Below are 15,489 nucleotides of genomic sequence, written 5' to 3'. Positions count from 1 at the left end.
CAAACTAAGCAATCGCATATTTGATCTCAGAACACAGAAACAACTTTATTGACTTAGACGTTGTTACTGTAATTGATTGAAAACACATTAAAAAAACATTAGATTCTGGCAAATGAGTAATGAATAAATAAAATGCTTAAAAGAACTGGCAAAAGGATGCATTAGACCCTAGTGTTGCTGTGCGTTTGTGTGTTTTTGTGATTACAAATGTGCACATTCAATTAAATAACTATTAGATTGAATCTGATGGATTGGATGTTTACATTTTCTCTCTTTTACATCTGTATATCTGCTTTACATATAACACCGAGGGTCAAATGTGGATGTTTTCTCCTTGGCACAAACATTTTATGACACAAATTGTACCAGAGCGATGGCATTTCATTCCTCTATATGGGGTTGAAAAGACAAAGCAGGTTTGAAGACATTAAAGAATAATGCAAAAAGTATGCAAGGATTTTTAAAACTACACATACATCTTCTTACACATTATATACTGCAATAGATCACCCTTACAAATTGAAGTACACGCGTTCTGAATGATTGCTATTCATTTTCCTAATTACCCATTAGTGCCCTGAGCAATATCTATTGAGAACTCCGTCTCCTAATGATCTAGTCAAAGCGAAGATGCACAGATGTCTGTACTTAGTGGCCATTACAGATTTCAGAGCGAGAAGAGAAAGTGTGAAAAATCATTGATCAAGGACGTATACACTGAATGGCCCCTCTGCAGCATTCGGACTTAACACCATAACATGGCGAGGGAAATGCTGTAAAGTGTAAGGATAAGAAGGAATATTTTCAGTGATAAAAAAACAATATAAGGAAGATGTGTGCTGACTGTTTCCCAAAAAAATACACAGAACAAGAAAAAAGTCTGAGAAACAGCACAGCTCTAAATCACACTGACAGATGGGGGGGGGGGGGGGGGGGGGGGGGGGGGGGGGGCATCAAAAATACTCTAAAAGCACATTTGACAGCCTAATCTGGTTTAGAGGTGGCAGAGATGCATGCCCTGCAGTTCCAACTCAGCTAAAATGGGTTAAATTAGGCACAACAGTTGTATTGCTGCAAGATCAAAAAAAGTGTGAGGGTGCAATGCAGTCCCCCAGTGAGAAATAAGAAGTCTCAACCCAGCTGTTAGTTCCGTTTTTTCCCTTAAATTCATATTTCATACTTAATCTTCAGTGAGAAAACAGTTATTCCTCATCTATTGGGAATGGTTTTGCCCAAAGGCAAAAAAAACAAACAAAAAAAATAGCTATTTAAAATAGATTTAGCGTGTCTGCTTTTATTTTGATCCAGTTATTTTTTTTTTTTTTAATGTGCAAATGGTTTACATTTGCAAACATACAGTACATCTGGATAGATATACGCCAATCCACATTGCTTTGGTCTCTGTCACGCAGGCTTCCCTCTCTTCTGAACCTTTTTTGAACCTTCAGCACTCGTCTTCGCACGTCCGTACAGTGAAAATCTGCAATGTTGTGCTAATCAGCTGATGGGGATTCGTTTCTACACAGTGTTTTAAAGGGCCATGCTGTCTCCATTGCTCCAGCACCTTTCTTCAGTAGTGGCAGCATTACAGATGATTATGCAATACCCCTATGAGAGTGAAGGACAGCTTTGTTCTACGACTTAGGCGCTCTCCCCTCAGCTTGATTGCCAAAGGCAATTAAGAGCTGCTGTTATGAGCGTCCTTTGAAGACAAAGACAAGAGAGACGCGGTTTGTTAATGATGACTTGTGTTTGCTTATGTCAGGAAAGCAAATATAAAGAATATAAACACTTGTTGCAGCAGTAGTGTTGTCAAAGTAAAAAAAAGCTAACATATAAACAAATGCTTGGTCTTGAAAGAATGATTTTAGGACATTAAATCAATACATGTGGATATATTGTCTTTATGAAGAGAGACAGATATACAAATGCAGATTTTACTGAAGGTTATAGCAAAAATAGCGGCAACATATAGCAATTTACTGCAAAAGGCGAGCAAAAACACTTTGCTCAAAGAAAAACAGATTTGATCTGCTTTGCATGTCAAAAACCAGTCCACCTACGTCTCTTGAATTATTAAAAGGGAGAGGAAATGGAAATACTAATCTTGCGCTCAGTATATAACATGTTACTTGGGAATAAAGCCTGTGTGATTTAATACTCTTTCTTAATCAATTTGATATTTGCTTGGGTTTGGAACCAGATTGAATTGAATGAAATTGATTCGGATTGAAGAAAATGTCAAAGAAAATATTAAATATTGGACTCCCCCTATGAGTGTGTGTCCCCTATAGCTTCAGTTCACTGATGTTGCTCATACTGTTTTTTCAGCCATGCTGTCTTGAATAATCAGTGACAATAGATTGGATAAAAGTAATCTACCGAATATTATGCGTTTTAGTTTTACTGTTCAGTTGCAAATACTTCCCCTCCCTCTCAAGGCCTCGTACTAAACGGTATTTCTATTTTACACAGATCTTAACTCCCACCCCTTGTCGCATCTCTGCGGTGCACTAAATGACACACTTGATCCGGCGTTTAACCAACGGTGGCAGAGTGAAAAGATGAAAGAATTATTATAATTTGATTTAAACCATAAAGCGTTGAAATTCAATGGTAATGAGGTAAACTGAGAAGAGCAGCGGTGCAGGGGGGGGGGGGGAAGTCATCAGTTGTCAGACACACAGGGCTGTAGGGGGGGGGGGGGGGGGGGGGGGGGTACAGGGGGTGGTGGGTATAGAGGGGCTTTGGGGATGAGGCTTTTGCACACAACTTTTGTTTGGGTGGAGTTGCCATTTTTCCTCCCTGCTGACTCTTTATGCAAACCAGGAGCAACCGAGCAGAAATCTGGCTCCACACTGACAACTCATCATTTAATTCCTGACTTTTGGAGTGTGCAACACATTTTAATAAACTCTCGCATACTGGGACACAAGACAAGCGCCTTAAATTGAGATTGGAGACTCTCTGTTTTCTCTGAACTCTTCTAAACCACCGGAGTTTTGACAGGCCAAAAGTAAAAAAATGACATCTTTGCCAACCCTGCATCCAAACAACTGTACCAGAGATGTCCCAAAAGAGACATCAACTGATGAAAGATATGCCACTAATATTCTACCATCTGCTCAGCCTCTGAGTATGTCCATTAAGAAGACAGATATTGTAGCTGGATACAATAATGTGCCATCAAGAAAAACATTCTACCAATTACGGAAACCACGGAAACCGCAATAAATTGCAGTTGTCAAACTCAAACTTTAAAAATGGCAAGCTACCAGGCAACCAGGAAAAAACATGCTTACAGAGTTTTGAACTTCCCCAAGCAGCCTCAGGGGAGTTCACAGAGTGCATCAGCAATACCCCTCTCACACAAACACAGTGGATGACACGCTACATTGACCACAGGTTCAACGAGAATTTGACCGTTCATTCCACACCACTGGGTAAACGCTAGATTGTTGCTGTTCACACAACCCACATCTGCCCAATGCAGTTCCCTACACGGGTTTGTAGCAATTAAATCCAAATTTTAACTCCAGTTTCAAGCATATTTTTATATATATTTTTGAACAGATTCGTGGAGGAAATATTTCCTGTAGTGTTATAACTATGGTAACGTATTGTCAAGTTTGTGTCTGCTTTAGCAACAGAGGGTAGATTTGTAAAAAATAAATCAAAAGTTAAGGTTCTCCAATGGCAGACATCACTCCCATAATGTTTGGCATCAGTCCCATAATGTTTGGCATCAGTCCCATAATGTTTGGCATTACTCCCATAATGTTTGGCATTGGAGTATGTACGGAGACCGGTGTGGTATAACTTTCTGCAACAAAAGGGAATTGTATTGTGCATTATCATGCATCTAGCCAACAATAAGGCTTTTTACCTCTGTTCTCTAAAATGTGTCAATTTATGCAATTATAATATCAAGTCATAGATCTTTGGTTTTTAATGTTTTTTTAAAAATGTTCCTTACAATAACAAGAAATATTATCATTCATATAATAAAGATTTTGCAACATAATAATCTGACATTGTAATAACTCCTGTCTGTCTTCTTATACTACTGTATATTTTTATTATATTCTTTTTAAAAGATCATCATTTCAGTCAGACTACTATGTCTACTTATATATGTCACTAAATATAATATATTAACCTCATTTTAAATCAATTTAGTCACAATCAGTATACACTACTATCATACACCACTATTTCACGTGGGGGGGGAACACAAATAAGCATGAGCGTGGAAACAGCAGCGCGGGCTGTGATGGTAACAGCAGACAACAACAAACAGCTTTACCCAGCATATTGCTACTGTAACGTAGAACACGACCAACTGGTGTTTGATGAGCCAAGTGATGAAAAAAGGAAGGCGCCCATACAAAAACATTACCTTTCTGAAATCGCTAACCTGCATTTACAACAGCTGTTGTTTTTTATAAACTGAGGTCACCGAGCACAAGAATGAACCGCCTGTCCTCTTCTCCGGCTCAGCAGCAGCAGCGAGAAAGGAAACACAGGCAAACAAAAAGCAATGGAATAAGCAATGTCTCCATAACTTCAGCAGTGGATCAAACTAAAATATAATTCATTGCAAATGCATTTCAACTGTCTTAAGAGCGGCAGGCAGCCTTAAGGGACTGACTCTGATAATGGATTTTTAAGCCCTCCGTGTGGCATGTCGCTGCTCTGTGTTAGCACCCACTCTGACAGGGGTGTTTAAAATAACACAGACGGAAGAGAGTCAGAAAATAAAATAATACCACTGTGTCTGTGATCCTTAGTTAATCTTTGAAGACTAGAAGGCTTTGTCAGTCTTTTTGTCTGCGTATTAATCAGCGGCACATCCAGGTGTGAGACTGCTCTGAATACATTTTTTATCACTAACATTTATACTTTCTGAAAAGTGCGAGCTGAAACTAAATCTTTCCATGCGGACTATTAAGTGGGTTACGTATTCTCTTCACTTCATTTCAATTCCTGTCATTTCTTTGACATGGTTTTGCCTGCGCTAATGGTCAGCTGTGAGAAAAAGAAAATAGTGTGTTGTCCATGCGAGTTCGCTTACACGTGTGTGAAACCCTCTAATTAAATATGCCATAGTATGTCCAGGGGCTCGACGTTGGATAGAGTCTGATAAACAATCCATGGCTTATTAGCATATACTCATTCATATTTTATACACACTCTCTGCTACTTTCCACCTTTGGGTCTAATAAAGAGATTTCCTGTTCAATGTTAGTCTCCAGCCCCTGTATAGGATGCAAATGCTACTACCATACCAATTGTGAAAATACATAAAACATGCTTGGGACCACTGCTACAGGTGTCGTCATAATTATTTTACAGATATCAGCTATTTCACACGATGCAAATCAAGTACAAAGGAGACTATATTTGTATTTACAGTAATACAACAAACCCCCAAGAGCTATATCTTTAGTTTGAATAAATGCCAACATACTATGGAATGAGTTAAATTAGAAACAATATTTTAGTACGATTAGTACGTCTGCGGATATTATCATTAATTCAAATATTCCAACGTTAAAATGTTGTATTCAAGAAATTGGTGAGAAAATAATGCCACTAATATAGGCTAAGTAATTATTTACTTGGAAAATAGACTAAAGCTTTTCAACCTTTACGATATCACCACACAGTACACAAGGCATTAGATGACATTAGTTGGAGTGACACAGTGAACTATCGCTGTTCATGCATATTTTTTATAAATTATCCATGTTGAGGTGCTCGGTTGAAACACGAGAGGAACACCAAACAACTGCAGAGACCTAGGGTTATTATAATGTGCTGTCATATTATCAGCAACAGAATGATAAACATACTGTCAACAGTTTTGGGGCAAGAGGCAATTACCACTTTATGTAGACAAAGACATATCTTAGTCATAAATAACAGCTACAAGCTACTAAATATGTCAAGGGTGGAAATTGTCCTGGTTTTGATGAAAGATGGGGAGTGTGAGTCAGGTTTATTAATATGGACTAGTTGGCATGGTAACACAGTGGGAGGTAAATCGAGGAGGATGAGCTGCAAAGGGCATGTGAAGAAAAACTTCATCTGTACAGAAAATGCTGAAAATGTTCCAAGCGCTACAAAAGTATTTAGTTCCAAAGTCTATCAGCTCTGGACCGCGGTGTCAGGAATGCTAAACAATATTTGTGATGAGCGTCAGGCCAGCACAGTTTTCATGAATATTGAAAATATAAGGTTTAGAGGCCTTTCGTTATTTCAGTTAAAAGATAAAAGAAAAAAGAGAGGAAACCAGGACAATCGCCTTATCAGTGTTTGTCTTTGGTCGACACAAACAACGAAAAGACCAGTCAATTTATCGCCCTTTGCAAGCTCTTAATGAGCCAGCAACCATCCTCCAGCAATTGAGATGGCTCATCAATTGAATTACTTTACAACCTGGGCCCCGCCCCATGCTGTCCAAAGCCTTGCATCTGAAGTTTCCAGTCACCCTGCACTTACAATGCTGTTTACAATGTTACATTAAACTAAGGTTTATGAATTAAGAAGAATCTCCATCAATAAAGTTATGAAATACAGATAATAATTGTATCCAGAGAAGCATTCTACACATTATATTATTATCACTGATGCTGTTGTCACTGGGATAGTTACTATTTATCCATATTATATCGTGAATATGAGCCCCACTATTGTCTTCACAATTTATTCAAAGGGCAATTTCTGTCTTTTCCATGAATTATAGATTCCAAATGGTTAATAGATAACTGTAACAATGCCACATATACCTTAAACAGGCTAGAGCAGACAGTATCACGCTGTCAGAGTCCATCTACAATGGATTCAGGGGCACACACACCACAGCAGCGCGAGTCATAACTGCTTTCAACCATAGGCCCCATAGTGTCCATACATACACTAAAGAGTCTACGATCACAGCAAAGCATACTATTTGTGGCACATTAAATATTATAGATCGCTTGCAAATATCAAAAAAGCCATATTAGGATGGAGCAGATGGTATGCAAATTTAATGAGTGGCATTATCTTGGGAAAGAAACATTAAAAAACTAGGTGATTATGTAAATGAACGATTTTTAGAATACGTCCAATACTTAATCAGTCTTTTAGCTGCAGAGTCCTGCACTAACTACTGAGCAGCAGGAGCACTGATCATTATGTCACAGTGTAATCATAAGTTAGCAGCCTTTCTTTGTTGTTTTTGTCATTAACTATTCAGGCAATTGGCTATTGTTATGGGTCTCCTTATTCGGATTTCTCCATTTTCTAATGTGCCCAAAACCTTTGGGAAATTTTAGGTGGGCAGTTATTCCTCCTACATTACATGGGATGTGACATGCTTGACTGTAGCTCCTGTGTTGCTAGCCAGACTAAAGGCTTGAATCCTGCATTACTAGTGTGTCTATCTTCCGCTGTGCCTCTGAGCTCTGCTGGCTAGTCAGCTACAGCTCAGCACCAGTTCAGCAGGCTGGTGGATGAAAAGTGTCACATAAACGTTTGCGTTGATACAGTTAATGTAATTAGTCCTGGTTGAAACCATAAATTATACTATTCACTTACTATTTACAGCAAAAGCATGTCATCTGAAAACAAAACCAGTACGTGACCTCCGATTGCACTTACCATGCAGCCGGATGAGTCGAGCTGTCTGTCGGTCACACACTTAAAGTTCTTCTTGCAACCACCGTTATCTTTAGAGCAGTCTCGGACCGGCCCAAAAGATGCCAGAAGGTCCTCCACTGTCTCAAAGTAAGTAGACATCATGGCCTCCTCTCTGGAATAGAGGAAAACAAAGAAAATACCCTGTTCATATGTGTTCACAGTGTGAATAGGTGCACCAGTAGAAGTAATGACAAGTGAGAAGGATGCCTGAGCAGCTGAACATCCACGTGAAAAGCAGTCTGCCATAGCCTCGCTGTCTCTAGTGCAATTTAGAAGCTTCATGTGACGACATCTCTATGTGTTTGTGCCCTTCCAGCTACAATTCACGGTTTATTTTGAAAAATGTACAAGCACGAAAGAATAACAGAGCTGTTATTGAATACATCAAAGCATTCTTTATCAACGTGACAGGTTTCCTCTGTGAGCCGGAGCTTCATTTTGTGGCTGGCAGTACAAAGGCGAGCCTTACTAAACCCAATCCAATAGCAGTTCAAAACTGATGTACCTTAGGGCTTGTGTTGTGCTGGAACAGGCGGACAGCATTTTGAAAAACAGCTGTGGTAAAAGTTTCACTGGAGTGAATGTGCATGCAGGGGGTTTGTGCTGGTTCATGGGGGTTCATGTCTGGGACTAATCGGTGCATTGGTAATTGGACTTGTTTGTCACGGCGTGTTGACGTAGAGCCTCGGCAATCATCACTCTGCATCGACTAACTCTCAGGACTCATCCAAGGCCGAGGCGTGCCGGCCCCGCCCACACTGGCAGAGCACACAAATAATAATAATCACAGGCAACTGCATGCATACACTTTCAAACCTAAACAGAGGCAATATGAGGTCAAGTTAAAGTATTCCTCATTTCTTTTTAAACATCTTTTTAATAAATTAATTTAATGTTTAAAAAAAAAGAAATTTCTTTTGCATAAAGCATAGCATTATAATGACACTTTTCATTAGTGGAATTCAATAGAGGGCGAGACATGCCTGCAAATCTCTATAATAATAACAACGCATTATTCAAATGGCACTTATTGTTCATTTATATAAGAGTCTACAGGGACGCTAGCAGCTCTGTGGAGCTGTGTTTGGGCATCGCAGTGCCTTGAACTAAATGCTAACATCAGCATGCTAACGTGCTCGCTATGACAATGCACCATGTCAATGTTCAGCAGCTAATGTTTATCACGTGCACCGTCGTAGATGAGCACGTTAGTGCGCGAACGTTTACTATTATCACTTAACACGAGGCATGGCTGAGGCTGATGGGGGTATCATTCATTTTGCAGGGATTTAGTCATAAAGTATTGGACAAATGCAAATTATGACCTGCTGTTAGCGCTGGAAGAAAAATCAGGGGAACAAGTGATTACAATTCCTCCTGGAAGGGACATGACTGGGTGTGCCAATGTTATTGGCAATCCATCCAATTGTTGCTGAGACATTTCACTCAAAAACCAAAACGTCGACCTCGAGGTAGGGCTGTACAGGGAGATTACAAATGCATCTTCTGGGGACAAAGAATGGGCAGTATTCTACATATTATAGTCTCGACTGACGCGTCGGACGGACCTTCATTGCCAACCGTGGAGCCCTTAAAATGTGTTTTTAGTTCCGATTGAGATCTGGTAAGAGATTCATTGACTTGTGTACAGCATGTTTGTGTGTGTGCGTGTGTGTGTATGTGTGTGTCACTCAGCCATTGACAGTGCCACTTCTGTTTGAAATAAATCATTAGAAACAACAGAGAAATCTGCCATTTCCAAATGCTGAATCGTTACACTTTCTTCTGAGAGATGTCAACTTGACCGCGGCTGTGTGGCTCAGCTGCTGTGCTGACGTGGGCATGCTCAGCCATGCCTATACACTGAGCTCTGCATGCCTGCTGTCAGACTGAACGGAGGAGTAAGCAACCACTGTGTTTTTCTTTGCAAAGAAACAAAAGCACCGTCTCTTGCAATGGTACCACGGGGACTACAGAGTGCTGTGATGGTGACTCGCCTCTACAAACAGCAACACGGTCTTGGATGATGTGGAGACAGATGCCCTGCCGAGCGGGGAGGAATTTTGGAGAATTGCCACTGTCACTGCTTTTTGTGTGTCTCTCTTTCTATTATGTACTTGGGTGCTTATGTGTGCAACGATATAACTATTTATGTTGCGGTTAGTTTGATTAAAATGTGTACAATTAATCCTCTCTTCAAAGTGGATATAAACTCATGTATGTTGCAATGTTTTGTTCAATGAGCAAAGTTGGCAAAGCAGATTCTTAGGGACTCAGTATTCACTGTCAAATATGTTTTTGGTGGAAAGAATTGTTTAATAACCTTGTCACTAGCTTACGGCAAAGATGAAACGCAAAGCATTACAATACACCAGAAAAGGTAGGAATGCTCTGCACAGCATTGACAAAAAACCTTCAAAATTAAAATCTTATTAATTTAAGCAGGGATGTATTTTGGGTATGTGGGCAGACAGTTTCCATTTACAAAATTCTTTCTTTTTTTTGTGTCCCGTGTGTGATCAGCATTTGGAAAGCTCTTTAACACCTCACAATGTTGTCAGCAAGAGATTCTATATTTTAAGTCTTCATGTTAGATGTTTGGTATATCAGCTCATAATTGGCACACCTCCCTTCTTCGAGCAGAGACGTATTAGGGCTCACAGACAGCACACAGGTACTGTCGGCTTTTCAAAATCAAACCTTTACTGACAGAGCTGTGCTGATGGAAAATCACTCAGTGTCACACTGCGAATATAAATAAAAAATGTCTCCCAAATGAGTCAAGAAAATCAATCCATCAGGACAAAATGTGGATAGTCCATTTGATTAATGGAGTGTTTGCTTTGTTTGTTTATTGTAGTCAAAGATCATTCATACAGTATAGTATAGTATATAGTAGCCCTTCTAGTTGTTAAATGCCACCTAATTCAATATTCCTATGGTATATCTGATTTGAGTATTCATTTAATGTAGATATGAATGACATCAACTAAAAATGGAAAACAATGCAATGCTTTTAGTCTTCTGACCACAAGCGGGAGCATGAAGTATCAACAATATATGCAATTAAAACATTTCATTCATATAAGATAGTAGCCCCTTTGTTTAAACAATAGACTGGATAATATGATTGAATATAGTAAAATATGTTATGATAATTTAAGCATCCTCTTGTGTTCATAGCAGACTAAATGTGTTCTGGTCCCTAATAGAAACTGGTGGTGTGGTTATGGCAGAAACATTTTGTATTAGTGGTATTGATGTCACCCAGTATGTCCCAGTACTCAAGATCGATGCGCAACCTTTTAAAGAAACAATTTATTTCTTGCATATTTCACAGTGTGCAGTATTGCTAGCCACACCAGCAGCTCTACTGTAGCCAAGCATGTCTGTCTTGAGGCAAAATAAACAGCCTTTACTAAATCGAGTGCCTTGTGGTCAACCAGTCTCAGCCGCTGAAGGGTATATCTCCTATTTATGTATTAAATTATATTTATTCAGCCCTGTTTAGTTTAGCATTACTAGGATGGATACAGGATATGTGAACTGAAACACTCCAAATACATAAAATGAGAATAAGCATTTGTGTTTGTTTTTCCATATGGTAGAGTTAAGATATATTGTTTCCCCCAAAATGAACTATCTATCTTTAGTTATAATCAATATTTACATTAAACATAGGCCATAATGAAAGTATTTGCAATATCTAGATATCCTTTTACGCAGTTTAAAAATCACAAAATGGAATAGTACTTTCTAAACGCTTTTGTGTTGCAACTGTGTCCCCCTGGAGAACCGCCATGTGCTACCAGACATGCTGACAGATGAAGTATTCCTGGTTCTACCTCTAGGTCTGGTCTTCTGTTGGTGTACACCTCCAAATGAGACAGACCGAGGGGTCCTTCTTATTAACATCCTGAACCATGATAGGGTTAGAAGCTGGTTTCACGGGCCCTACTCCACATAGGTGAGGTACCTGTCTCAATGTGGAGTAGGGACCTTCAAACCAGCTTCTAACCCTATCATGCAGAGAGAGGCCAGACACCTATTGGAGGACCAGGCTGCTTTTTTTCTTCACATAATTCTTTTGACCACTAACCAATGTTCAGGTGTGGGGGCATAAACTGATTGGAAAATCAAGATCTTTGCCTCATGTCTGCGCTCTCTTTTCACAACCATGGTCTTATACTGCATTTATTTGCTATTAAAGACTGCTGCTCTCTCCTCCTGGGTGGTTCAGGCTCATGGCCAATGAGCCTCACACTTCGGGATATTGATATGTTATATTGTCACACTCAGCGACAAACTCTATCAGAGATCAGAGACGGAGCAATGAAGCCGGAAGCCAACATCATCCAAATACCGAGGAAATGCAGCCCTGTCTTCACCGAACTGGATAGACCTCAGCTGCACCTTAATGAATCTCAAAAACAGCCGAGGGGACAGGGTGCACTCTTGTCATAATCGGATGCCCACATTTAATGTGCTTGACTTCATGCAAAAACGGGAAAGACATTTCCCTAGTGCACTGAAACCGAATGATTACCAAACAAGCTGGTAAACTGTTCCTCAGCCAAGCCTGCAAGCCAAAAGGTTCAGTGCAATACCTACAGGGCAAAGGCCAGTGGTGGAACAACTCTACCCATGAGCCACAGCAGCCCCTAACACATTGTGGACCTGAGCAAATTAGCCCGTCCTTAGAACATGGAATGACTTTTTGGGTATGTTTCCTGGTTTGGTGTGTGGAGTCCGAGAGGTACCAACAAAATGCAGTTAGGCTCACCTCTGTGTACGGCACCAAACTTCTTGATAGATGGTGGACTCTCCTACTCAGGGATTGTCCGTGGCGAGACGTGCCAGGCAGTTGTGGCACTACTGAAAATTAACTGTCTGGCTGCTGCACAGTTGGACTTTCTCCCGGTGGTTGAGAGGGTCACAATTATGTGGCTGCGTAATGCAGAGAGAAAAACTATTACTGTTGTTTGCGAGGCAACTGTGGCCGTTAAAGCTGTCGACCCACGTCTCAGAAGAATCCCAAAGCTACAAAAACTATACGCCTAAATTGGAGACGTAGTAGCTGAACACAAGACAACAGCAGCTGAATTGTATATTTATTCTATAAAGTGTGTTTCAATGGGACAAGCTTTAAGTTACAAGCACCAAAATATATTCCTAGTGTAAATAATTAATGCAGACAGAGTGTTGCGAAGCGATGAGTCAACGGTAATCGGGAACACTCTTGCTGATTGGGCCTATTATGTACTTGGGTTGATTTGTCAGTATACTATATAGTCATGTAGGAAAAAATTGAGTATTTGTGAGGGTAATCTTTATAGTATCTATTTTTCATACAGAAAACTTGCCCTTTCTCAAACGGATGTCGATCCACTAAACCCGAAGTGTCTTTGGAGGGCACTCTGCATTAAGCGGGAGGATCTATAAACAGGCAAACTGTGGGATGCACTCTCCACACGCAAACAGGAAGCAACCCAGAGTATTGAAAGATGTTTTCATTGTTCAACTGCCGAGTTACTGTATACGCACTGTTCAGTTGTAAATGTATAGCGTACCTAACACAATTGGCATGTGCTATAAAGTAGATGTTGCACATGTGTGATAAAAAGACAATTGATTGAGTGCACATTTTCAGAATTTAGATCCACCAATAAAAGTATTTAGGGAGGTACAGCTGCAGCCCCATTACCCGGCACCCATGTTTCTGATTAGGGGTAATGGGAAATAACATGTCCGCACCGGTGTGGGACCGCTGTTAAAGGGTTTTATGGTCCACTTTTCTCCCTCACACGCATATTTGGTGCTCCCTTCACACACATGTAGGAAGAGTGGGTCAGGTTGCAATTGAGACGGATATTAATGTTAAAAACAATTTATTTCATTTTTAAAGCTTTTGTGGATCGCAAACCTATGATTTAGTTACTGCCTCTGGGTTGCACTCTTGCTTAATGGCGTCACAAAGGAATATTGCACTGTTGCAGTGAACATTGTTATCGTACCACAATCTTAAAAAGTAAAGTATCTATCTTGGTCTCCCATGTCTTATTCTTCTTCTCTTTTTTTGGCAACTCAATTCTTTCTGAATTAGACAGGGGAACACATGGCATTCTGTGCATCAGCTCTTTCTGGCAGGCACTCAAAGCATTGACAAATGACTCCTTAATTCAGAGGAAAACACACGGTGGGGAAGGTGAGGCAGACAAAAAATAATGGTCTGCCTCAGCTGTGAGGTGCATGTTAACAGGCTCTTCCTTGGATAGAGGGAATAGTGAGTCGAAGATGAAAAAACAATCAATTCCGAGACCCCTGTTTCAACACAGTCCAGAAGGGGGGAAATTGGGGGCGGGGGTTGGTGGAAGCTGAAGAAAATATAAAAAATAGGGATATTGGAAGGTTTCTTATAATGGTGTGCAGCATATTAAATCATAGCACACAGTGTTACAAGTATTCCGCAAAGTTTGCCTCTCGTTGTTTAATTAACTAGAGCCGGAAACCCCAAAGGTCTATTAAAAAGCAACAAATCTTATTCCCAGTAAAAAGGAGATTAGTTGTATCCAAAATAAACAATAGACTTATGTTTGATCATGTTTCTTTTCCCAATCATTAGCTGATGAAGATCATCTCTTTTGCTTACCTCAGAAGCACATTGGTTGCATCTAAACACTGACTAATGCACTTGTTATTAATCTCCCTCCATGCCTCTTGGTTTTGCCAGATGATGAATGGCCAGGCGACGCTGCCCACAGTTAGAGCGCTGCTCCGGCATGATTACAGAGCCACGTTATTGGTCTGCCCCTGCACTTGATTAATGCTCTTGTTCCAGCTCACCACAAATATGCTGACTCTCATCAGGCACTTTCGTCATTGCGTGCATTTTCTTTGAGCTTACTGTAATCACTGAGGAAAAATCCAGTTGGTGAAAAAAAAGCAGGTAAACCCTGAGCGATGAAATAAAAAGTGATACGGAACTTCTTCTAGTTGTGAAACATGTTTCGATGGAGATTTGGACTGAGAGGAAGGAGATTTATGGACTTCATGTTTTCTGAAGTAGTGGCACATTTTGATGGTTCACTTGATCACGGTGAGTAAGGTCATTAATCACCAGTGTGCTGCTGAGGGTTATTAACAGTTCCTTATCGACACCAATACTAGTCTCGGAGCACAGTTTAGCGTGGCTGAACTCTTTATACTATGTTATTCATGAAGTTGTGGAAACAATGGCTTTGGTTCAACAATACAAATGCAAAGGTAATGTTAGAGAAGATATTTATGGTACAAGTGCAAAGTGAGCTTAAATGTTATATGTAATAATGGCTGGGAGGCACAGCATATACAATGTCTTCTTGTTTCTCAGCAACTGAGGAAAAGACAGGGGCTGAGCCTGAATTTCAACGCTGTCACAGTTATTGATCAGTTAACCAGACCAAACACTGAAGGCAGCAAAACACGACGACATTGTTTTTCGCTTCGCATTTCTGTTCACGGTTCTGCTGAGAAATGAAAACCTTAAACATTGTGTGAATGTTTACTTTGAACAAAAAACACTGTTGAGGTAAGTATTTACTGGAGGCTAATTCACAAACATCGGTTTGGCTTTATGACCTTGCATTCACCACTGGAAGAACTGCAAAGAGACAAATCATATGTATCAATTTACTGAGAAATGAATGAAGCAGGATTTCAAAATGTGGTATATTTAGAATATATGTAGTGAATCTCTCTACTCTCAAATAATCCGGTTCATACAAACAATAATAAACCAGAGTGTGAAACTCTGCAGAAGCTGAA

At 40.0% G+C, this 15,489-nt stretch overlaps 1 protein-coding gene across 1 annotated transcript in view; it reads right to left on the bottom strand.

The window, feature by feature from the left end:
• The window catches only part of LOC117740635 (astrotactin-2-like), a 227,485-nt gene that overhangs the window by 81,584 nt on the left and 130,412 nt on the right, over positions 1-15,489 (bottom strand). Inside the window, exon 11 of the mRNA XM_034547153.1 lies at positions 7,648-7,798. Coding sequence (XP_034403044.1) covers positions 7,648-7,798 — 151 coding nt within the window. The remainder of the gene's footprint in view (positions 1-7,647; positions 7,799-15,489) is intronic.

This window comes from Cyclopterus lumpus, chromosome 12 (genome assembly GCF_009769545.1).
Source record: "Cyclopterus lumpus isolate fCycLum1 chromosome 12, fCycLum1.pri, whole genome shotgun sequence".
Taxonomy (NCBI): domain Eukaryota; kingdom Metazoa; phylum Chordata; class Actinopteri; order Perciformes; family Cyclopteridae; genus Cyclopterus; species Cyclopterus lumpus.
The sequence above is the reverse complement of the archived record's forward strand: the minus strand, read 5'-3'. Positions and strand labels throughout refer to the sequence as shown.